At 42.7% G+C, this 26,572-nt stretch overlaps 1 protein-coding gene across 1 annotated transcript; it reads right to left on the bottom strand.

Moving 5' to 3' along the window:
* Positions 1-487: 487 nt before the first annotated feature.
* Positions 488-26,572, bottom strand: LOC135632261 (dihydroorotate dehydrogenase (quinone), mitochondrial-like). Its single transcript, XM_065140676.1, has 11 exons — positions 26,227-26,572; positions 8,215-8,297; positions 6,446-6,769; positions 6,023-6,278; positions 3,008-3,088; positions 2,824-2,931; positions 2,717-2,746; positions 1,896-2,033; positions 1,706-1,743; positions 1,518-1,617; positions 488-706 (listed from the first exon to the last, which is right to left on the bottom strand). Exons 1-11 carry the CDS (start codon positions 26,371-26,373, stop codon positions 632-634), a joined length of 1,380 nt encoding a protein of 459 aa, XP_064996748.1. The 5' UTR covers positions 26,374-26,572; the 3' UTR covers positions 488-631.

Here is a 26,572-nt window from a genome sequence, read left to right as displayed (position 1 = left end):
CACATAAGCTAAAAGAGAACATTAAGCATGAGAAATAGAGGCACCAATTACTATTCCTTTTAGGATCAGAAAGGTTAAGAGCAACATAGGCAAATGGAAGTGTTGCACAATTTATGCAGGCAAGAATCATATCATAAACATACAATGCTGATGAATAATAATTATTCGAAATAAGCAAAGACAAATTAATTAAGTACACAACTATGTAATAAGGAGCGAGAACTTCCATTAGTTTCATGCAACGCAATCGCACATTTTCAAGGGCCATAAAGAGTTTTTCCCTCGCTCTGTTCTGCCATCTGTATCATGAAACTATTTGGTGGTGGTACAAACAAAAGCAACATTACAAAAATTTTGGAGTCATCTGACGGTCTCCTGGTATGCCTTTGGAAGCTGTCGGTAACAGATAAAACTACATAGTTTTGAAGGAACAAAGTTCCAAGAGATAAAACGGAATTCAAGGCCAACTTATTTGCCGATACTAGATAGTCAAACACATGTGGCACCACCAACTCTTAATTCCTTGCAAGTTGTACTTTTGACCTTGTTAAGACAATCAATCGGTTGTGTGGTGCTTGCAATCAGCAAAAGCATTCACCGCAGTCGTTACTTCGCACTTACTTTGCAATGTTTATCTACAATCTGCACCGACTGCTTCCTGAACAGATTTGAAACCATCTTTTGCCAAGCACTCCGCCAGTTCAGCCTGATAATAAAAAAACTTGCATCACGAGTTCATTTTGCAGATCCACAGAAACACCAAAAGCTATTTTAAATAGTAGAAATGAATGAAAGCAAAGCACAATCAACGAGTTACTATAATAGAGTTTGTCATAGTTATGTCTATCAGTATTCCATATTGATAGAATTAAGAATTGATGAGTCAATTTTATGTGGCCAGGTTATTTGAAATTTTGAATATTTTGAATTGGAAGCTAATGTGGTCTTGGTTGGTTCCCATAGTCTGGTTCGAGAATATGCTATGTTGCTGTCTAGGGTCAAATAAATCGGGCAACTATTTTCTATGGAATCAATTGGTAAACATATTTTGAGTTCATCAATGTGCCCTCCACAAACCTAAATGGCCAAAAAATGAAACATGTAGATAACCTCAATGAGCAACTAATCACCAAAAAAACTGCATAGCACAAAACTGGACTGTGGATCATTTCTTAACCAATCAAACAAAGAACGAGAGTATAAGCAGGTGCTTTCAGTCAAGAACTCCACACACAAATCTGACAGATGAATGTGCATGAAACTAGAGAATAAATCAAGCACAAAAGATGAATCAAAAGCAAAAAATCACAAATCATCACTATTTCATTTAAAGTCACAAGTCATTTCATTTGAAAGATTAACATTTTGATATCATCCAACCTACAACTTAGCAAATTACACATCTATTTAGCAAGCAAACTTTGTCATTGATATGTTATGGAAAACAAGTTGGACACTTGGACTTTCAAGTACAAATTACTTAAAACACTACAAACTATATCAGTAGCAGTAAAAACCTTTATCTGTGGAATTAATGCTGGTCCACCATAGGCAAAAGCTGTATACAGCTGGACAAGTGTTGCTCCAGCTCGAATTTTCTTGTATGCATCTTCACCACTGCATTTCAATAGATATTTAACAAACTTCAAAAGAGATTTTGTCCAACCAACCAGCAAATTTAGGTTCAACTATAATGTCATATTACCTGCTTACACCTCCGCAACCTATGAGTGGAATCTTCCCCTGCAAAATTAAGAGGAATGTCAGCATTATCAAATAAGTTGGAAAGATGGAATTTGGTTGTGGTCATAGGTAAAAAACCACAAAAATGGCTTACAAATTCAGGGCCAAAGTAAATGTTGCCAGTTGAAAAAAATAAGAATGAGGGGAAGTACCCGAGTGAGAATATACATCTCCTTGAGAATGTTGGTGGACATATCAAAGAGTGGCTTTCCGCTTAAACCCCCAGATTCTCCAGCTAATGGGTGATTACTTACAGGATCAGGCCTCGAAACTGTTGTATTTGATATGATCTGAGGAGGCATTGCCCATAATTACACTAGACAAGTTAGTTATTGAATTATTTCTAGACAGAACTAAGCAAAGAAAGAGTAAGGTTAAGGAAAAAGAACCTGCAGGCTTCCTACAAGTTCATAATTCACTATCCAAGTTCATAACTTAATAAAAGAAATTACTTCTTTAGCAAATGGTAAATAAATCCTGCTTTAAATTTATAGATAAAATTGATAAGAAATGTCTGCATAAGAATGTCCATGTTTCTATGTCTGCACAAAAAATATGCTGCCCTAAAATTGCAGAGAAAGTAATTTCAAAGAATGTTTACAAATATTCATGTTCTACAACTTGGTAATTGAGAAAATGAGGCACTTTACGAAAACTTTTGTCATCCAAGACTGCAAAGATCCTCAAAGTTAACATCACACAAGATCAAGAAGAAAGAGGAGAAACAAGAAAACAATGAACAATCACTCGATTGAGTATGTCTAACAGCGAGATCAACTCATGTGCGAAAAACCATATAGGAGCTAATCATTATAAGTGAAAAATCATAACCTAGCACCTCCACAGCATTTCTCTGACAAGAGAAGCCAACATTAATTAGCTACATTGTCTATTTTAATTTGAAAATACAAAAGCAAGGCTTCAAGAGGATTATAGAATCTTGCCCCAAAAAAGAAAAGTTATAGAAGCTTACCAGTCCATCCAGGTGGAGAGCAACAGCAACCTAAAATTAGATAAAATACAATGATAAGCATATGTGCTATTTACAATGGGGCAAAATAGGATCATCAAAGAGCTTACAGCTGCAATATCCTCAATGTCCTCTTTAGACAAGTCTGGAGCAATTTTTACAACCAAGGGTGGTGGTCCCTCCTCTGCCCATTGCATCTCATCACGGGCAGCTTGCACCTATATGCCAATCATAATGATCAAAGAACAGACTCTTAAAGGTAAAAGCATACAGAATACTTCTCAAGTTTTTAACCTTTTTAACTAGATCTTTGAGCTGTTTTCTTCCCTGAAGTTTGCGAAGACCAGGAGTATTTGGTGAAGAAATGTTTATAACCTGAAATAATACTCAATTAGCAGAAAGATATGCTACAAATGCTTTAGATCAAGGTCATCCAATGAGAACATGTTATGCAAACCCAAATCAAAAATGGCAGTCTTCCTTGGAGATCATGCATTAAAAATGAGAAACTAAAACTCTGGGTTCATCATCCAGAATTCAATAGGATTAAGAATACAGTCAATTACATCCATTCATAGAAAACCCCTGTTAAGGAATTTCAACATTGAACATTACTCAAAACGGACAGGAAATGAATAGACAAACTAAAGCCAAGTAGTCCAAAACCCTCATCTTCTCTCTTGCCTGAAAACTTAAAAGTCCTTGTAGGAAAAAATTGGAGTGTAGTCATAACTCATAAAACTTAATATGTCCTTCAAAAATGCCCCTAACCATGGGCACCCTCATCCTTTCCTAGGAGAGAAGTGGGTGGTTACCTTAAGTGGTTACGACTAGATCCTAAATTGTGATAGGGCTTCAACCTTGTGTTAGTTCAATAGGATGTAGGTCTTAATGTCTTATCAAGGTGATTGACATGATAATTCACAGAATATTTAATGTAACTCATTAATACCTGACAAAATTCTTGCAAGAATCAACGACAAAGTATAAGAAGTTATACGAGAGAAATACAACATTCTCAGTCCACATTAATATTACAGGTAGGTTTCTGTTTCTTACAATTAAGTCATTGATTGACCAAGTTTAGTTTATCATGATTAGTCCAATCATCTTTAATGGTTTAACCAATTTAACTAGTTGATTAATTACATCCAACAATCATAGAACTGACAACTAATGTCCAACCAACTGTTTCAACCAGTCTAAGTTATTGAGAGTGTCTCCAATATATCTTACCCAAGAAGTCCTATTTTGCATCAATAAAATAAAATAATAGTTAGATATTCACATGCACGACTTCAACTAATAAGTAGCAGACAATTAACATTCCTGTGCAACTACAATTTCATCCAAAAACAAGATTAGATAGCAAGTTCATGAGCTACTAACTATTCTCCCACAATTAGGCTCATTATTGCTTAGTAATTATAATTACACCAAGGAATTCAATTTCTCCTGGTTTGGTTCTTATCGACCGGTATATATCGGTTAGAGTCCGAAGTGGGACAAGGACCGGCCTCATTTCAGAAGTTCCTGTCACAATCTAATCTGATGGAATAACTAACCTATTAATTTTGTTGAATCTAACATTGGTCCAAGATGCATAAATCCAAATTAGTAGTAGTACACTCATCAAACCTCTATAGGTCCATCCAATTCATCTCCTACGTCCAAAGTGGGAACACATTCATCCAACCAATGAATGAAAGGAACCTTCTAGTTGTCAAGTATGATACCTTGCTAGATACCGAAGGGAATTGTCCAACTAGCATATTGGCCTTCTTATCCTCAACAAGATCAAGAATGGTTCTAATATCATATCAAGGCTCATATCGTAACAATCTCATAGACAATTCTACCTTATAAATTCATTCAAAACATATCAAATAAATCATCAATCTCATCATGAGTCAAAACCAAATAAAGCCTTAACTGGCTTGAACCCTATCCGAATTGGTCCAATTTACTCGAACCAAACTCAATTCAGCTAAAACTTAACTGAACCGACATCAAATCCTCATAGAAAGATTTGGAATCATCCTAAAGTGATCTAATTGGACATAAATAGGTCCAATCTAGATCAAACCATCTTGAATTGGTCTGAACCAATATGAAATCACCCTAGACCTAGTGTCAAGGGCAACTAGCCGAGCCACAACGGACCATGGCCAAGGCAGCATATGGATCTGGGTGCTGCGCTGCCATGGGCCACTGGTCAAACCCAAATCGAGTTACAACAAGGGTTGTTAAAGGCTCACATCAAACTTTGGTCCAATCCACAAGCGCATGGAATGGGCCGCAAGGGCCTGACTTGAGTCATATACGTATATTACATATATTTATTAGTGTCTTATTATGAATAATTAAGGTTGATTAATATATTTCTCTTAATATTAGGCTCATATAGGTCCATTATCATACTTTAGAGCTTAGACAGAAATTAAGAATAATTTTGCCTCATCACAGCTAGTTAGTGGTGATTAGTGTCTTTCTATTTAGTTTAGGCACCTAAAATGCCTATAATTACATACCATTTGACTCATTTGGACTTTATTCTTATTAAAATTGAATTAAAATTAAATTAAATTAGGAAAATTAGGTTTAAAGGGGGTTTTTATTTTTCAGACATTTTTTGGCTATTTTCTGGCCAACTTTCCAAAAAACAGTATGTGCCAGTTCGGGCCACAATCGACACTATCAGTGGCATGAGATGGCAATTCTTGATAATTACAATTATTATTATTTTGCATACCAGTTGATATCATACTCTATATTGTCCAGTACATACCAAACTGATAGGTTGCACAAAACTTGTATAAGACTCGTATTTTTAAACCTTGGTCGGAACATGCACAATAATGTTAAAACTTAAAACCATTACTAAAAACCTCCTAACTTCTCGTACTGACACCAGAAACCTTAACCTGGGTGCAAATTTAGCCTCAAAGCAGCGAAACTAAAAGTTAAATACTTACCATCTAGTTAATGTACTTCAAATCAGCTTTTTCGGTCCAAAAAATACATGACTGAAAATTTTGTATCAATGATAACACAAATAAACCCATATGACTTCCCCTTTGATGAAATTATTTTAGTTAACTCACATGTAGCTTAAAGTGACAATTGTAAACGAAAGGCACAAACAGTAAGCAAGAATGCAGTAATATAAAAGTTTAAAGTTATAAGAAATATCATGGATGATGAAATTGTTAAACAACATAAAACAAGACCATCTGAATATGATTGAAACACACTGACCTAAATGTACAAATCAAACAATTAATTTGGGGCCTATGACCAAGAAAATACCAAGTAATCAGCATATTGTGATAAAGTATGAACTCCTTGAACATAATCAGAAGCAGCATCTTCACTTGTCTTGTTCTTGCCAATATTGACTCCCAAGATGCCAGGACCTGCTTTCCCTCCATGCTTGACTTCCTCGGTCAATGAAGGGGAAGTACTTGAAGTTTCTTCCATTTTCCTCTTACCATGCTGGGCACCAAGACGCTTCGCAACCACCACTATGCCTTCACTATTGAACCCACAGCGGTTTATTATAGCACTGCCACCAGAACAGGCACACAAATTTATACAGGTAGACACATATTTCAAGTACCAAATTTAATTTTAGCAACAATTCTGTTTCATGGAAAATAGCAAACACAGAAAGTTCAAGAAGTGATAGATCACTTAGGGTATTATAAAAGTAGATGCAACATACATGCTTACCCCTCCTTTGGCAGTCTGAAAATACGTGGCTTAGGATTTCCTTCTTGAGGCATGGGGGTGACTGAGCCAACCTCAACAAAACCAAATCCTAAACCTAATAAACTTTCAACTGCTTCAGCATTTTTATCAAAACCAGCAGCTAGTCCAATGGGATTAGTAAACTTCCGTCCCCAGACTTCAAGACCCAATATTGTCGGATCAGGTCGTTTTTCCCTGGGAACAAAACCATGAGCAGCAGCAGATACTGCCAGACGATGAGCAACCTCTGCATCTAGCAGTGCAAAAAATGGGTTGACAATCCTGGTAACCTTAAACAGCCACCCACTGTAAGGTCAAACACAGAGATACCAGACACAAAAAGTTTGAGACAAAATAGGTCATATCAACAGCCTTTTAATTAATTTGACAGTACAGTGCATGGAAACAATGTAAGAATTTATGCACATTTCACAACAAAGAGCATGCGGTATTCCACAATGAGAATAATTAATAACAAAATTATGGACCTCAACCAAGGAAATGATAAGTTCTTAATCCAATTAAGTGCCACTAGCGAAGTAAATAGTTGCATGAAAATAAAACATGATGCTTCTCCATAAATGAAACATGGAATGCTTACCATCAAGAAGAAACAGTCATCTAGGCTTTAGTACAAAATCCTTGGAAAAAACAGTCTATAGAAAAATCAAGCTGATGATCCTTCACCTATAGCCAACCAACTAATACCTGCTATCTCAATCTGATTGCAAGGTCATTAAAGTAAGGCAAACACCTGCAAGAACAGCTTGCAGCTTATTCTACAAATGCTTGCTATGAACTTCCAGAACGTGAAACTAAATTTTCCATTGCAACAGAGAGAACTCTTAGCTTACCATGTTCAATCAAAGGAAAATAACTTAATGTTTAATGAGCAACAAATGAATATAGGGCATGTTTACTAATGGAAACTTTTCCAGCTCCAGAAAAATTTCTAAGAAAAATTACTAATTTAAAATAGTTTCTTATTCTGGAAACTAGACTTTGGAAAACTAAAAAAATAGTTTCCATAATTTCCACACCCTCACATCATTGTGACAACAACCACCATAGCAGCATTGCCATCACCATCGTACTGAGAATAATAAACTATGATCTTGGTCAAATTACCATCATTAGAGAATGCATTCCAGAAAGCTTAAGTTATAAGACTGAAATATGTTGTAGCAGAATTCTTTATTTAAATCACACTTGCAACATAGAAACAGTGTATATGATTATCAACAAAATACTTGTGGTAGTGAAAATTTATCGCACATTGATATTTCTTACCCAGAGCATGCAACACAAATAGTCTCTAGTTCCTCTTATGCATTAATTTAAAGTGCTATCATCGGACCAAATGAAAACATACAAGAAAAAGAAAAAAAGGCTAAGAATGAACTAAATATGCAAAATTCTGAAGTGCACAAGCCACAAAAGAGGTACATATAAATGTTTAGATACAAGACATATCACACAAACAGATAAATTCCACCAACATGTAAGATCTAACATTATTGTAAGAAACCATCGAGAAACAAAAGAGAATTATAAAACATTTTTAACTTACAATACAGAAGAAGATTCTTAGCCACATCACTAAGAAGAAGCCCTAGAACATCAAATGTCAACTATCAAATCCCACCAAACAGTTCATAACAAATGATCCTTATTGATGAATATTCAACTTCAAGTATGCCAAAGCAGGATCTGGAAACAATTAGCACACATAAAAATCTGGAAAAGTGTACCAATATGTGGCTTCATCTACAGTACTGACATAAGCTCCTCCAGCTATAGCCAAGCCTATCATGGTTCCAGTTAAAAACCTTCCCTGCAAAGATGACAAGCAGTCTACTATGGATCCATATGTTCTTGTACCAAATTACAGTTAATTGGGGTTCTGAAACTTAAAAAAATAAAATGACATAGCTGAGATATAGCAAAACACGAGAACCTGCACCATATGTTCAAACATGTACCATCACACAGACATGAAAATACAAATATACATACATATATGTATGTGAACATCAGGTCACATGTTCAAAAGGAAGCATACATATTTATATCTAGGCACATGCTTAATATTTCTTTCTTCTTATACCCATGGATCTTTATACGTGCAAAGCACACGAAGAGGACCAAGGGTTGACTGTGATAATAATGAGCTCACAGAGAAAAAATATGACATATGATAGAGGTATAACTAAAATACTAAATAACAAATATTTAGAGGTAAAGACTTTGTCAGTTTATCGCAAGATCCTGGGCTCGAGTCCCACCTTTGCTACTTACCCTTTGCAAAAAAAAAAAAAAAAAAAAACAAATATATACTGAATGAAAGAAATCCCACAAAGAAGAAATTTTTTTTTGGTAAGTCCACAAAGAAGAAATGCTCCTACTAATTAAGAAAGGTGGAATATTTGATGAATATCCATGATTACACTAGTTAATAAAGAAAAAACTTCAATGGTTATTTCAATGATTTTAATTTCGAATAATATCACTCGCTACCGGGCAGTACCGTTGATTGAGACTGTTTCCGCCCCATTACCACTCTAAATCGATCATCACCGCCCACTACCGAATGGTATTAGTCGAGGGAGAAGAAAGAAGAGGAGAACCTGGAGATCCGACGCCACTCTCCCTCCTCGTCTAAGGCGACAAGGCCTCGGCGTCATCGGCGACTTCTCCTTATCCGCACAGGGAGAATAATCCTCGGCGACATCCCAAGGAGAAGAAAGCGAGCGTCGTTGAGGTGGCATTTCTTCTCCCCACGCAGGCAAAAGAAACGAGGCGACGACACCGATGCCTCGTCGCCCTTTTTTGTGTGGAGAGAAGGAAACGGTTTCTTCTCCCCACCTTTGCTCCGCATGGGCAGAAAAGAGGCGACATCACCCTTTTTTTTTAACTTATATATATATATATATATATATATATATATATATATATATATATATATAAGAGACATGGTAAAGTTTATTTCTAAATGTCTGGTTTGCCAATAGCTAAAGGCAAACATCAAATACCTGAGGAAAAATTGCAAAAGATTCTAATTCCTCAATGGAAGTGGGAGCAAATCACTATGGATTTTGTGACAAGACTACCCAAGACTGTGAAAGGATATGATGGAATTTTAGTAATAGACAAACTCACTAAATTTGCTCACTTCCTCCCTATTAATAAGAAATATCTCTTGGAGAAACTAGCAAGTTTATACATTAAAGAGATCATTCAATATCATGGGGTGCCAATTAGTATTATCTCTGATAGGGATCCAAGGTTCAGTTTTAAGGAAGTCTACAGAAATCCTTGGGCACATAGTTAAAATTTAATATAGCTTTTCACCCCCAAGCAAATGGTCAATCTGAGAGAACAATACAAAATCTTAAAGACCTCTTAAGCAAGGTTTGAAATATCGTATCATACCGAAGTTTCGACATTCGCTCGGTACGGTATGATACTGTATACCGAGCTGTCACGAACGGTCGTCGCGCACCCGCAACAACTCCGTTCAACGAACCGTTCGTCGCTCACACCCGCATGTACAGCTGCTTGACAGCATGTTTTCCTATGGTTTTGGGTCATTTTGCTTGTAAATATGTAAGTTCGAACAAGCTGCAAGCGTTGCAAAGCGACCGCTCACCGAACCGAGCAAAACAGCCCCAAAACAACCCAAAACAGCTCCGTTTTCGTGTGCCGCGGGAGGTGAGCGGAGAGCTGCCTCCGCTCACCAAAATGTCAGCCATCTCAGACCCCAGGAACCCCCCGGGTGGCACATGGCTAGATGGGGCTTTGGTTATATACCGGGCGTTGAACACTCTTTCGCAAGTTCGCACGTGACCTTTACGGGAACTTGGTTTTGCGCCCGGGACCAGGTGAGCGGCTGTTTGTGGGCTTGCAGCTGTTCGTTCATCCTTGAAAGCCTTGTTTTTCTCCCTCTCCCTCTTTTCTCTTGTGCACACAAGGTGTTCGTCGAATTGCTTGTAAAGCTTCCCTTTTCGCGAGACTTCGGGACTTGTCCGTTGCTCGTTCTTTCGATCTAACTTTCTTTCTCTTTTACAGGTCCTTCGGGACCTGCGAGAGGTTACAAAGTGGCTGATCCTTGCGGAGCAAGATCGCAAGGGCGAAGCGCGACTTAGGCAACGCAAGCTAAGTTCGCGTCTTTGGCCGCAAGGGTGCCTCACGCCTTAGGCAATTCCATCTAAGGTCGTGACATTGTGGTATCAGAGCGGGCGAGCTCTTCGATCGAACAGCGAACGAACTTCGCAACTTCGCCATGGCAAAGCATCGTGGCGAATCAAGCAAGACGGGGCAAGCCGGACCCTTGCCCCAAGCAACCGCAGGTGGGCTGCATGTGCACACTCGCTCTCATGCTATTGGAGCCGCTCACGAGGATCGCGGCAGTGAACAGGATGAGCGAGAAGTTGGCAACTCTCCGCGAGCGGAGGAAGCACAATCTGGTGCGCTAACTGGGAAAAAGAGTCATAAGGAGAGACTCACGACGACGGAAACCCGCCTGGATGTTCTGGAAGCGAGCATGGAGGAACTCTACCATGGCCAACAAAGACTTCTTGGGGTAGAGAGCTCGCAAGAGGAAGCGGAGTCCAGGATCGACAAGGTCGAGGCCCTGGTCGACCGACTGTCTGATGACACCAAGGACTCCGTGCAGCACTTACAAGATGTTGTGGCGGAACTCACGGCAAAGGTGGCTATGCTCACAAGAACGCTAAATGCGGGAGGAGGCAACACCCGCGTTGCACCGCCACAAAACTTGAGGGCACCTGAGCCCCATGGATACGGAGGGGCTAGAGATGCCAAGGAGCTCGAGAACTTTCTGTTCGACATGGAGCAATACTTCCGAGCTACGAGGCCCGATTCTGAAGATACCAAAGTTTCTATAGCAACAATGTATCTGAACGGAGATGCGAAACTTTGGTGGCGAACTCGTTGGGAGGAGATCCAACAAGGTCGGTGTCGAGTCGACACATGGGAGGACTTGAAGCGGGAGTTGAGAACTCAGTTCCTACCGGAGAACACAGAGTTCGTCGCAAGAAGGAAGCTGAGACAACTCCGCCAAAGTACCACCATCCGAGACTATGTGAAACAGTTTTCTGCACTAATGCTGGACATACAGGACATGTCCGAGAAGGACAAGTTGTTCAGCTTCCTTGATGGTTTGAAACCATGGGCTCAACAGGAGCTAAACCGAAGGAATGTTACCGATGTGGTCAGGGCAATTGCAGCTACAGAAAGGCTCACCGACTTTGTTTCCTCTGAAGATCCAGCGAGAAGGAAACAATCTTCAGGCAATCGCCCTCCAAAGCATTCTCGAGGGAAGGAGCTCGGGGGCGAACAGAAGAAGAAGAACTCCCACAAAGGGCCGAACCCGAAAGGCAAGGCCTCAAAACCGGGAGGATGCTTCTTGTGCGGAGGACCGCACATGGTAAGGGAGTGCCCACAGAAACAGGCACTCAATGCTTTGACGGCTTCCATCCACCCTCCCCGATCGGACAAGGGCAAAGCTGTTGCTCTTAGTTCAAGCAGTTCAGAATCCAACAGCGACGACGAGGAGTCGCAAGGACCCCGAATGGGAGCAATGCGTTTGTTGAACGCTATGCGGGGTCAAGTGGGGGAGAACATGAAGACAAAGGCACAAAAAGCAGGAAGTAGTGAACTGATGTATGTGGACATCAAGCTGAATGGCCAAACGACCCGTGCAATGGTGGACACGGGCGCTACCCACAACTTCATAGCCGATCGCGAAGCACAGCGACTTAGGTTGACATTGGAGAAGAGCCCAAGCCGAATGAAAGCGGTGAACTCGGAGGCCAGGCGAATCTCCAGGTTGGCGAAGGGAGTTCCCATCAGAATCGGGACTTGGAGCGGAAACACCAACATGATGGCCGTGCCACTAGATGACTTCCAAGTGATTCTTGGAATGGAGTTTATGCACGCGGCGAAGTTGGTGCCGATGCCGTTCTTGAACTCCCTATGTATGATGGGAGGCGATGACCCCTGCGTGGTTCCCGTCTCTCGGAGAGGAACCAAGGAGCCCCAACACATTTCGGCATTACAATTGAAGAAAGGGGTGCGAAAAGGCGAACTGACATTCGTGGCTGCTATGAAGCTAGAGCCACTCAACGAAGAGGCCATTCAAGAACCTGTTGTGGTGGCGAACGTCCTGAAGGAGTTCAAAGACGTTATGCCACCCGAGTTGCCGAAGACTCCCACACCACGCAGAGGCGTGGATCACAGTATCGAGCTGGAGCCAGGAGTGAAGCCTCCAGCAAGACCACCCTACCGCATGCCTCCACCAGAGTTGGCCGAACTCAGGAAGCACTTAGGTGAACTGCTAAGCGGTGGTCTCATCCGCAGCTCAAAAGCACCTTTCGGAGCTCCAGTTCTCTTCCAGAAGAAACAAGATGGGAGCCTCCGATTATGCGTCGACTATCGAGCCCTCAACAAAGTAACGGTGAAGAACAAGTATCCCATCCCGCTCATCGCGGACTTGTTCGACCAACTGGGCAAGGCCAAGTATTTCTCAAAACTCGACCTTCGGTCGAGGTATTGGCAGGTGCGCATTGCTAAAGGCGACGAAGCGAAGACTACCTGTGTGACCAAGTATGGAGCGTTTGAATTCTTGGTGATGCCTTTCGGCTTAACCAACGCCCCGGCCACATTCTGTACTCTCATGAACCAGCTATTCAAGGAGTATTTGGATAAGTTCGTGGTCGTCTACCTGGACGATATCGTCGTCTACAGCCAAACGCTCGAGGAGCACGTCAAGCACCTTTGGACGATTTTCAAGGTTCTCCGGGAGAACACTTTATTCGTAAAAAGGGAGAAATGCTACTTTGCTCAAACTGAGATCCTATTCTTGGGGCATCGAATCGGTGATGGCTCCATTCGGATGGATAAGTCGAAGGTGCAAGCAGTTGCGGAATAGCGAACTCCAAAGAAGGTGCCAGAGTTGAGATCCTTCCTTGGCTTCGTCAACTACTATCGACGCTTCATTGCTGGATACTCGAAGCGGGCAACCCCACTGATGGAGTTGCTAAAGAAGGAGCAGCCTTGGAAGTGGTCTGACAAATGTGAGATAGCATTCCAAGATCTGAAGGTTGCTGTTCTAGAAGAACCAGTGCTCAAATTGCCAAACTATGGAGAGCCCTTTGAAGTCCATACAGATGCTTCTGACTTTTCTATTGGTGGAGTACTCATGCAAGAAGGTCACCCGGTGGCCTACGAGAGCCGCAAACTCAACGAGACCGAGAGGCGGTATCCAGTGCATGAGAAGGAGATGACAGCGGTGATCCACTGCCTACGAGTTTGGCGACACTACCTCCTCGGGTCGCGATTTGTGCTGAGGACAGACAACATCGCCCTGAGTTATTTCCAAACTCAGAAGAAGCTCTCCCCAAAGCAAGCACGGTGGCAGGACTTCCTGGCTGAATTTGATATGGCAATGGAATACAAGCCCGGGAAGGCGAATGTCGTGGCTGATGCGCTGAGTCGGAAAGTGGAATGCGTGAATGCTGCACAACTGGAGGGCAGAGGCCAAGCAAGTCAGTTACACTCCAACTTCCTCTCCCGAATCAGAGATGGACTATATAGTGATCCCCAGGCAGTTATCCTGATGCAGCTCATCAAAGAAGGCAAGGCACGACGATTTTGGGTCCAGGAGGGACTTGTTTACACAAAAGGGAATAGGGTTTATGTTCCCCGAGTGGACAATTTAAGGCGTGAACTCTTAAAAGAGTGTCACGATTCCCTTTGGGCTGGACACCCCGGCATTCACAGAACGTTGGCTCTTGTGGAGAGGGCCTTCTACTGGCCGAAGATGGGGATTGATGTGGAGGAGTATGTTCGAACATGCCTTACTTGCCAACAAGACAAGGTGGAGCAGCGGAAGCCGGTGGGACTTTTGGAGCCGTTGCCCGTACCAGAAAGGCCATGGGAGAGCATTTCCTTAAACTTCATATCAAGCTTGCCACCTGTAGGGGGACTTGGATCGATACTCGTGGTGGTCGATCGGTTTTCAAAGTATGCAACTTTCATTGCTGCTCCCCTACACTGTTCAGCTGAAGAGGCGGCCAGACTGATGATGAAGGGTGTAGTGAAGTATTGGGGAGTCCCACACAATATCATTAGTGATCGAGACGCTCGGTTCCTGGGACGATTCTGGACCGAGCTATTCAAATTGTTGGGGTCAAAGTTATACTTCTCTACAAGCCTCCACCCCCAGACGGATGGCCAGACTGAAAGAATAAATTCGCTCTTGGAGCAGTATCTCCGGCACTACGTGAGTGCCAATCAACGAGATTGGGTGAAGCTGTTGGACATCGCCCAATTCTCCTACAACTTGCAGCGGAGCTCTGCATCCAACAAGAGCCCCTTCGAAATTATCACAGGACAACAACCGTCGACTCCGCACACTATGGCAATTGGGTATACTGGGAGTAGTCCATCAGCCTATCATTTCGCAAAGGAGTGGCATCGAAATGCCGATATTGCGCGAGCTTACTTGGAGAAGGCGGCCAAACGAATGAAGAAGTGGGCAGACTTGGGAAGGCGACCACAAGAATTCAAAGTTGGCGATTTGGTGTTGGTAAAGCTCCAACCAGCATCACTCCAATTCTTCAGGAACAGAGTTCACAAAGGATTGGTGCGTAAGTATGAAGGGCCCTTCCCAATTATCAGCAGAGTAGGCAATGTTTCTTACAAGTTGCAGCTGCCGGCGTGGTTCAAAATTCACAACGTTCTTCACGCCAGCAACCTGAAGGCCTACAATTCGGATCCGCAAGATGCTTCTCGAAGTGTTCCAACTTGGCTTCCTCCCATCACAGCCTCCTACGAGAAGCGAGTGGAAACCATTCTGGCGGATCGTAAGATAAAGCTACCTAGCGGAGCGGAGCAGACAGAGTACTTGGTGAAGTGGCGAAAGCTTCCTGAACTAAAGTCAGTTTGTAACGGACAAACTTCTAAACAAGATGTTGGATGTAATGCTTATGTATGTCCGTTGTCTTTTGGCATGTTCATGCCTTGTACAGCAGGTAGAGGGGCGGCCGAAGGCTAAATAGTCCCATGTTAGTTGGGTTGGTGGCCTCATTAGGCTTGTAAATAAAGGTTGTGTCATGTAGACACGTGCGAGAGCTTATCGGTCTGTAATGGACCATTTTACCCTTTGTTGTGCAACTGTTCAGAGCTTGTAAAGTCTGTTTGTAATTTGCATTGTCTATGAAGTGTTTTTCGGACATGTTTGCTTGTGGATCCCGATTGAGGTGTTCTCTTTAACCCGTTCTCTCTTTTGTTGGTCCTAAGGGACAATGGGAGGCTTCGGGGAGGCTGACCTTTGCGGACGGACGCGCGAGGGTGCCGCACGACTTAGGCAAAACCAGCTAAGTCCGTGTCATATGGTATCAGAGCGGGACAAGCACTCATAGAAACACTTGACATGCAAACGTGGGGGACCTAGCGGGGCTGCGTTGAGGGCAGTCAGCACACGCGCGACCGTTTGAGGGAAAACGGGCATGGAGATGTAGGGAAAAGAGTCGCTCAGAGGAGCGAGCATCTGAGATTGGCATTCAGAGGAATGGCCAACCCTTCGCGCAAGAGGCACCACGAGAACAGGCAAGCTTGGAAGAATTTGGAGCACACAAAGGTTGGGATGGCTGAGTTTGAGCTACGGCTCAACGTTGACAACTATACTTGATGGTGCTCTAGGCAAGCGAGGCGCTTGGCAAGAATGAGACCATGCAAGGTGGAATGAGTTGCTCAACGACCAAAAGAGTTATGCAAAGCTCACAGAGGTGAGGGGAATTGCTAACTCGAAGAATTTGGTACTCATGCATGGGCTTGTATGCGGACGATGGAATGTTCGTGGCCATCCCAAGGCGATCGAAACTCGGCGCCATGGAGCATTGAAACTTTCTCTTCGGCATGTGAAGGATACGTCCGTCGGAGGCTGAAGTGTGCAACGAGTTCAGCATGTTGCTAGGCCTTGAGGGGTGCAGCGGGGGCTGTATTGACATGAAATCGCAATCTAGCAAGTGCATTTGCAGGAGGCAGAACAGTGCACAGTTTGTTCAGCAGTTCGGAGTAGTCCAAGGGGATGGTGGTCTCCAAAACGAAGAGAGATGTTGCTCCAACGGGATAGTTATCCAGGAGGGATAAGTCTCGGCTCTCCAGAGGGAGAATCATGTGACATGGACCTCACATGTTGAGGAGGAGTACCTCAACAAACAACAACTCCACGAAGCTCGATGGACTGAGCAAGCGGCGAGGAGTCGTCGCATGATCTCGCTTGAGAGAATGCATTGGTGGATGCATTGCGAGATCAAGTGGGGGAGCGACCTAAAGCAACTTATGAAGGTACACTTGGAGTCGATGTGGAGATCGGACTCAAGGGAGGGCTGACCCGTGGAATGGTGGGCGTGAGGGCCACCATCGACTCAATGCAAAAACGAGGAGCGGAGCAACTTGGGTGTAACTTGGCGAAGTAACCAAGCCGCATGAAGGGAGCCAGCATAGAAGTTGGAACATGGAGCAGAGGCACAGTGCTTTCCTTAGACAGAGGTCAAGGACATGAACTCTTGCAGAGGCAAGAGTAGGATCATGTTGTTCCATGGGTCCTTCTTTATGACGGAGCGGACTCATCTTGCATGGTGCCAAAGACGAAGGGAGCTTCGCGGCTCATGCACCTTAACTCGGAGAAGCATTTGATGGAGGAACTAAGGCGACTCAATTTGCGGAGGCGAAGTTGGGTTCAGAAGGGCCTTAGCACGGGGCAAGAGGACGCAGAGGCGGGTACTCTTGAAGAATATGCCACAGTGTTGCCATTCAAGTTGCCATGAAGGAAGCAGTGCGCAGCGGAGATTGTGCTGGTAGAGGCAGAGGCCCAGGATCCAGACAATGGTGCACAAACTACAGTGAAGTCGGTGGACTTTGGGAGCTACTAGGCGACGGACTGTCCTAGAGCGGTGCTTCATCTAGGTGTGACCCAAGAGTGGGTGGATGAAGGTCGATTGCCAAATGAGCGAACAAATTCGAAGGTGGAAGAGACCCTGCGATGTATTGGCAGAGGCCACACATGGAGGGTTCACAATTCGAGTTTATTCCACAGGGATCAGAATGCAATGGAGATGTCACCAGGAGGCGACATGGTGCAGCGGATCGTGGTGGAAAAGTTCGTGGCAATGCGACACACACGACATGGTCCCGTGAGGGATGAGATCATATGGAGGTATGATCGGGAGCTACTGGGAGCTCAGCTTTGGTGAACAACACGACGGCAAGAAGGGCTATGGATTCAAGGAGTGAAGGCCATGGTACCGCAGAGGCGGGTCTTCCGGGCGTGCACCGAATTTTGCATCGGATGAAAACCTTGGTCATCAGCATATGGGGGCTGGGTTCCACCAAGGGAAAAGTTCGAATGCAAGTACCAATGAGTTCCATGGGAGGGATTTGATCATGCAGAGGTATGATCGAAGCAGTTGGAGAGTTGGACTTCTCCAGAGCTCATATTCGCTTAAGGGAGCCCGACAAGTCAGAGGACAAGGTCGAGTAAGCGAACGTTGCTACCAAGGAAGCTAAGGAGAACAGAATCGGTGCAAACTCTACAACGTGATGGCAGAGGCCATGCATGGGAGTTGCAGTCTGTCTTTCCATCGACCAAACGGACTGCTTGGAGAACACAGAGGTGTTGAAGCAGGGGGTCGAAAGGGGCGAGGAAGCGACGATGAGTCCAGAGGGACTTAGCTACCCAAAATCAAGCATCAGTTAGAATGGAGGTGGACTCAGAGGATTGCCACGGAGACATCTCTACTGATTGTGAAGAAAAGGGATACAGAGGCGAGGCGACGGATAGTATGGCCATGGGCATGGCAGTGTCATGGTACCGCAGAGGCGGGACTTCCGTGCAAGTCATTGATCCCTTGCTCTCATGGAGGGAGAGCGCTTGGTCGTGAAAGGGGCCGAGGAGGTGGAGCATGCAGAGGCAATCTCCAAGTACCGAGACAAGGCTGAAGGGCAGAGGCCAAGAAACTTCGTAAGACCGGTGTCAACAAGTTTCTCATCAAGATAGCCGTAAGTGAAGGACTTCGGGTCATGCAAGAGTGCACGACCAAGGAACGAAGCAGGCAGTACGCGGTGCTGTACCTTTGCTACTCAGTGGAGTAGGCGGCAGGGTTGATGGAGAAGACGGTACAATCCCAGAGGCGACCTCATCTATCAGAGAATTACTCAAAGTTGGGGTGAAAACTTCCCGCATTCCAGAAGTTCGATGGCATTGAGAAGGTGAATCACGGTAGCTAACTCAACGCAAGGAGTGCAAACACTTCAAGTGCTTCAGAAGTGTGAGCAAAGAGCAGGCGAAGACCAGTAACCAGCTCGATGCATGAAGTACAACCTCGAGGAGGCGGGCGAAGTCAAAGTAACCTTTGCCTTCTCAACTCTTAAGAGAATGGGCGAAACCGAGTACCCCAGTTCTCTTATCTATCCAGCAGAGGAGCTCTGCACAAGTTCAAAGACCCTTCGAAGATAATGGAAGACAATAGTTGTCAAATCCTCACCAACGGTGATCAGTGCTACTGAGAGTAGATTGTCCGCTTCATTTCCCAACGAAATGCCAATCGAAAGCGGAAGTGATGCGAACCTACTTGGATGTGACAACTAACTGAAAGAAGAGTCAATGAGCAGATTTTGTGGAGGAAGGACCCAAAACTTCAGAAGTTTGCGAGACGATGCTCGTTAAAGCTCCAACAAGCATCCACCCAGTTCAAGCAGCATGTGGAATTTTTAAGAGACTGGCGCAGTAAGGATGGTCTTTTCCTTCATTTGGTGGATCCGCAGGAATCAACAAGGATCAACACAACTCAGCCAACCCCACACCAGAGTCAGAGTCATTGGTGAGTTGAAGCAGCATGGCGGATCAAAGGTTTGACTACTCAAAAACAGCAATGGAGAGCAGTTGGGAGCCAGGAGGCGCATTGCAGCTGGAGCGAAAGATTGAAGACTCAGCAAAGGCGAAGAGTTGCAGTGTTCACAAAGGCTTCGACGAGGACGTCGAAGGGATAAATGGGGGAGAATGTAACGGACAAACTTCTAAACAAGATGTTGGATGTAATGCTTATGTCTGTCCGTTGTCTTTTGGCATGTTTATGCCTTGTACAGCAGGTAGAGGGGCGGCCGAAGGCTAAATAGTCCCATGTTAGTTGGGTTGGTGGCCTCTTTAGGCTTGTAAATAAAGGTTGTGTCATGTAGACACGTGCGAGAGCTTATCGGTCTGTAATGGACCATTTTACCCTTTGTTGTGCAACTGTTCAGAGCTTGTAAAGTCTGTTTGTAATTTGCATTGTCTATGAAGTGTTTTTCGGACATGTTTGCTTATGGATCCCGATTGAGGCGTTCTCTTTAACCCGTTCTCTCTTTTGTTGCTCCTAAGGGACAATGGGAGGCTTCGGGGAGGCTGACCTTTGCGGACGGACGCGCGAGGGTGCCGCACGACTTAGGCAAAACCAGCTAAGTCCGTGTCAAGTTGGGAGCCTGAAGACGCCCTGCGACATGAAGAAGAAGTCATCAACAACTACCAACAAGCGTCGACGAGGGCGTCGACAGTTTAAGTGGGGGAGAATGTCACGAACGGTCGTCGCGCACCCGCAACAACTCCGTTCAACGAACCGTTCGTCGCTCACACCCGCATGTACAGCTGCTTGACAGCATGTTTTCCTATGGTGTTGGGTCATTTTGCTTGTAAATATGTAAGTTCGAACAAGCTGCAAGCGTTGCAAAGCGACCGCTCACCGAACCGAGCAAAACAGCCCCAAAACAGCTCCGTTTTCGCGTGCCGCGGGAGGTGAGCGGAGAGCTGCCTCCGCTCACCAAAATGTCAGCCATCTCAGACCCCAGGAACCCCCCGGGTGGCACATGGCTGGATGGGGCTTCGGTTATATACCGGGCGTTGAACACTCTTTCGCAAGTTCGCATGTGACCTTTACGGGAACTTGGTTTTGCGCCCGGGACCAGGTGAGCGGTTGTTTGTGGGCTTGCAGTTGTTCGTTCATCCTTGAAAGCCTTGTTTTTCTCCCTCTCTCTCTTTTCTCTTGTGCACACAAGGTGTTCGTCGAATTGCTTGTAAAGCTTCCCTTTTCACGAGACTTCGGGACTTGTCCGTTGCTCGTTCTTTCGATCTAACTTTCTTTCTCTTTTACAGGTCCTTCGGGACCTGCGAGAGGTTACAAAGTGGCTGATCCTTGCGGAGCAAGGTCGCAAGGGCGAAGCGCGACTTAGGCAACGCAAGCTAAGTTTGCATCTTTGCCACAAGGGTGACTCGCGATTTAGGCAACGCAAGCTAAGTTCGCGTCTTTGGCCGCAAGGGTGCCTCACGCCTTAGGCAATTCCAGCTCAGGTCATGACAGAGCGATATACCGTTCGGTGTACAGCTCGGTGTGTTGTGTGTGTGTGTATACATATACATATATATATATATATATATATATATATATATATATATATATATACACACACACACACACACACACACACATAAGATTTTTTTATATATAAAATGTTTTTATAAAAGGTGACGGCGACATGACGTTGCCTTTAAAATTTTTTTTTTCTACTCCCACACGGGCGACGTCGCCTTTTTCGACGACGTCGCCTATATATATATATACCATTCAGTAACGGGCGGTCCGTGCACCGGTCAGTTGACAGACCGGTACGTACCGCCCGATACGGACGATATTATTCGAAACTGTATACCTTACTCTTAAGATCTTGTGCATTGGACTTTGGTAAAAGTTAGGATATGCATTTGCACTTAATTGAATTTGCTTATAACAATAGCTATCATTCTAGTATACAGATGGCCCCATTTGAAGCTATTTATTGGAGAAAGTGCAAATCACTTGTGTACTAGGATGAGGTGGGAGAATAAAAACTTTTTGAACCTCTATTGATTTAAAGATATGCTGATAATGTTCGAATTATACATCAGAGATTATTAACAACCCAAAGTCACCAAAAAAGTTATGCAAATCGAAGCCGAAGAAATCTGGAGTTCAAAGTTGGTGATCACGTCTTATTGAAAGTGTCGCCAACCAAGGGAGTCATAAAGTTTAGCTAAAGGGGGAAGTTAGCCCCTAGATTCATTGGCCCATTTGAGATCTTATAGAAAGTTAGACCTGTGACATACAGATTGGCATTGCCCCAAGCTTTAGCTTGCATCCATGATGTATTCCACGTCTTTATACTCCGAAGATATATCAAGGATCCATCCTATGTCACGTCTTACCAATCTATGTAACTAAGAGATGATGTCACCTTCGTAAAGCAACCATTATGGATCTAGGAAAGAAAAGAGCATGTTCTAATGAATAAAGTTATACCCTTAATAAAGGACCAAGATGCAACTCAGGAAAGAGAAGATGTGAGAGAGTAGCTATTTATTGAGGTAAGCTAAATTTGGGGACCAAAGTTCCTTTAGGAGGGGAGAAATGTAATCAAATCCCTAATTTAGGTATAATTTTTCATTTGCTTTCTTGTTAATGAAATTTAGGAAATAATTATTCAATATACCAAGAAAGGTGATATTATATACTACTAAGTAGGGTGATGTTATTTTTGTCAATAAATTAAACAAAAATAAATATTAAATAAATACGAAAATTAAAAAAATTTACCTTAGGTGAAGGGCTCACCTCCTCCTATTTAAGGGAAGGGATTCCTCTCAATTCCTCATCAAGCGAGCCTAGCAACGAAAGAAATGAGGAGTTGCATCTTACTGAGGAGAGAGAGGTTCTTCGGGCCTTGTTGAAAAATAAAAACTTTCTTCGATTACTTTAAATGTTTAAAATTTTATTTTTTGGATTAAGACATGTTATATGTAGTTCTAAAATATTCTTTTATTCCTTTAAATGTCTAAAATTTATTATTGGATTAAAACATGTTATATGAAGTTTCTAAAATCTTCTTTTATCCCTTTAAAGGTTTAAACTTTTATTTTGGGATTAAAACAAGTTAAAATTATTCATGTCATATGCATTTCTAAAATTTTTATCTTGGATGCATGATATTTGATTTTTATTAGATTTCTACAATACTTGAATAAGAATACTATTTCATCCTTATGCAATTTTATCTTTTCAATCTGTTGTTTTTTTATTATGTTTTAATGACTTATTGCTAATGATTAGATGTTTAATTATAATTCTATGATGTCATAATTCAGCATCGAAGGAATTGATTAGAATTTGAGTTAAAATGAACCAATAGGCTAGGCCACAGCCCACAAGACCCAACCCACAGATTCGACCCCAACCTACAGGCTAGCTCAGCCCAACCCAAAATGGGCAGTCATGTGCAGTGCACATGACCAATCCATGTGCTGGCTCAGTCTGATGTGGTGCATGCACAATCATGTGCAAAACACATGACCAGTATATGGGCTGGACCAACCTAGCTCAGTGTTATGTAGTCTAGTCTATTGCCCTTATTTTGTTTGATTTGGGCCCAAACATTGATTGAACCAAATCATATTTGATCGATTTAGGCCAATTTAAGGTGATTCTGAAACCCAACCTAGCCCAATATTATGCAATCTAGCCCATTACCCTTATTTTGTTTGATTTGAGCCCAAACATTGAGTGAACCAAATCAGATTTGATTAGTTTAGACCGATTCAAGGTGATTCAGAAACGGTTTCACTTATTCAAGTCTGTTTAACCTAAATTGAACCTAATATGTTTCAAATTATAGTAGTCTAGGATAATTCTAGATCGGTTAAATAAGGATTAGAGACTGATTCAGTTAGGTTCTAGTTAAATCGAGTTCAATTGAATTGATTGAACTATAGTTCAAGTTAGTTAAGGGTTAACTGATATTATTTGACATTAATGATGTTCAAAAGAAATATTTCAATGTATTATTTCATCCTGATATAGACATGACCAATATAAAATTATATTGTTTCCTTGCGCGGGACAAGTAGGGCGATTCCCATCGGGAATTAGCGGGCCGTCATATGTGGCGGCTGGCTATCCGCTCCTGGAAGGAACGTGTCCCCACTTTAGTGGGTGCGAGACACAACTCCATTTGCTATTGGGAGTGTGTTATGGGTTTGTCTCCATCCGCAGTTGGGAGAGCACAAACTCATCCCGTAGGATAAAACATCTTCATCCACTGTTGGGGGAGCGCTTGACTTATAGGGGTCCTACTCAGCGTTACTGAAATTTCTTTGTTTTTTTATTTTCAGAGCAGCCTCCCAGTAGCACAAGATCGAATTCCAATGGAGACTAGACCTTCTCTACCGCTAGGTAGAGCCAGTTGGATTTATTTTTGAGTTAACATCACTATGTTTCTCAATAAGGCCTAGAGCTAATTTTGACTTGTATTTTGATGATAAAATAAATTATAATAAATATTTATAATTTATGCATATTAATAAAATGATGTTCATTTATTTAGCTCTGGATGTACTTGTGAAAAGATGCGATCCTGTAAAGCAACAATCAAGCTCTTGTAGAGTAACAACTCATAAGGACTTAAACGCAAGCCCAAAGGCTCTTCTCTTACGGACCAACATATCCAAAAGATTCAACGAGAAGAGTTCCAATTCAACCAACTTCCCCAACTGATCCAGCTCAGTGGCGAGTTACGATAAAATGGGCAAACCAAAGTCGACAACTCAACAATAAAAGTTGAGAAGCACATTACAAGCTAAGGATTATCAATTTGTAGCCTACAAGAAAACTTTAAGGCATTGAAAGAACAAGTCAGGGAGAATGTCATGCAGCAATGCAGCCAAGATGTCCGATGCATGTCTATGACGCTTTTCGGTTCGATGTTTTCAAGTGTTTTCTCGTAGACAACTTGTACAAGGCAAAAAGTACTACCTATAACCCCATTTTGATTTGTTTTCAATGTTTTTATTTTTGTTTTTTGTTTCTACCTTGTAAAACTCAAAAATGTTTCTAGTTGTGCGACGTCGTACAGAGGAAAAAATAGTCAAAACAACTTCGTTCTCATGTGGCACAGGCCAATTCCTGGCTAATGGCCTTATGGTGAGAAATGTCAATTGTCTCAACACCCTTGAACCCATGGGTGGCACCGAATTGAATGGGGCATTGGTTATACGTTTGAGAGAGGGATATTGCAACGTCTGTAGTATGCTAACTTTCCATTTCACAGAAGTGCTAAGTGAACATTGGGCCTATACTTGCTTTGGGAACCCCCTTTGTGTGAGATTGTTTAGCCCACTTTCAAGAGACTTTGTGCCTAATAAAAGCTGGATGCTTTGTGTTGCTTGCGATCTGATTATCTTGCCCATTTCGTGTGATAACGACATTGTCTACACATTTATCTTTCTAACCTTTTCTTTTATGTTCAAGTCGCATTGCATGAGATAAAGGTCTAAGGTAACTCTTACAAATGAGTACTGCCCGTGGGCCACATGCTTTAGGTAATCCCACGTGATACTGTGGTAGAACTTAGCACAAAGATGGATGTCGTCTATCTTCAACTTATGTGGCATCACTTGTGTACAATAATGAATAACAAACTAGCTATTGCATTTGCTTGGCAAAGCTATAAGTTGGATCAACCCATATAGGAAGTGGCTGGCTTAGTGTAAGGGGATTTCATACCATACAACTATCAAAGACAATTTAATTGTGTATGCTTTGAACATCTAATTGTGCTGATCCTATCTAGTATGCACTTCCACAACACCAAAGAGGTGCCTTGGATATACTTGATGTCAACAAATCCATAAAATCCATAGCTAGGTCATTGAAACTTTTAAAGTGCTCATTCTCTCTACACAAGCTGGATAAACAAGGTTTTTAGATATAGTGCCCCTAAAGTTTTCCTTCCTCATTAGCATCTTAATCTGTCATCTTCTTTTTTCCTTATCACTTCTCTTTCTTCTTTTCCTAACTTTACACATTGTTCTCTCAAATTTTCTTTCCCCTGGAATACCAAGGCTCTTTCGTCAGCGTCTCATTTATTTAGTTTTATTTTCTAAGTAAAAAAATGCAAATAAAGGTGGCAGCATGAAAAACTTTTTCATATTGACTGGGATCAATTAGTTACTTTCCCTTTATGCTGATTTACTTCTTTCTGATCTCTGTCCAATACCTAACTACCATTTTTGATACATGAAATTTGCTAAGTGACATACCAAAATCATTTTCATCATTAATTTGCTCTGCAGACTTCAAGCAATTTCAGCTTAAAATGGCTGACATTTTGTTTCAGTTTAGGCAGGCATTTCTATGACAGAAAACCTTTTTGTACTATACAGGACAATCAGTAGGTTTTAGACGGTGAGAAAGGATGATCAAATTCAACTAGGAACTAAAACTGAAAGCATCCTTAGCATCTCTGATTATCATCAACATGACAACTTGTGCTCGTACAATATCATTACTCCTCAGCACAGGAAAAATTATAGATGTTACTGACCTTTTTTTTTTTCCAACGTGGAGTGCATACCTCAAAATTTCCACTACTTAGTCAGAAGTCGATCATTCATAACAAGTATACCATCTTGTTAGCAGTATGCACTTGTTTGAATGAAGCGGACAGGAAATGGTATAACATTGTGTTCCGTGAATGAGGTCAAAAATCTAGCAAAATACAGCATTTACTACCTAAAGAACAAAATACTACGTCGCGGTAATTCGTTTTAGCAATGCACATAAACCAAACCGTCAACCACATGTTCGACAAAATGCTTAGGAGAGCAAAAGGCTCCTTACCTTCTTAGACGAATGTGGGATCCTCGGAGCGCCACCGGCGGCAGCTTCGAAGGTCGCGCTAAATCGCCTTGGCCCCACGCCGTATATATATTTGAGCTTATTGAGCAACGCGTCCTTCGCAGAGCCCCTCCAAACCCTAGCCGCCATCGGCTTGACGACACCAGGAACAGAGCACGGTGATAGCTTCTTACACCTGAAGGCACAAACAAAAGCGCGATCGACGTCGGAAGCGAAGAAAAGAGACTCGAGCTTCGCCTGCCTTCGGCCGAATAATAAGCCAGGAACGAAAGGCGAGGAGGGTTGGCCGCCCGCTGTCGCGGAGAGAGAGCGAACGTCTTACGAGGGT

This window comes from Musa acuminata, chromosome BXJ3-3 (assembly GCF_036884655.1).
Source record: "Musa acuminata AAA Group cultivar baxijiao chromosome BXJ3-3, Cavendish_Baxijiao_AAA, whole genome shotgun sequence".
Classification (NCBI taxonomy): domain Eukaryota; kingdom Viridiplantae; phylum Streptophyta; class Magnoliopsida; order Zingiberales; family Musaceae; genus Musa; species Musa acuminata.
Note: the sequence above shows the minus strand (reverse complement) of the source record. Positions and strands in the feature narration are given on the sequence as shown.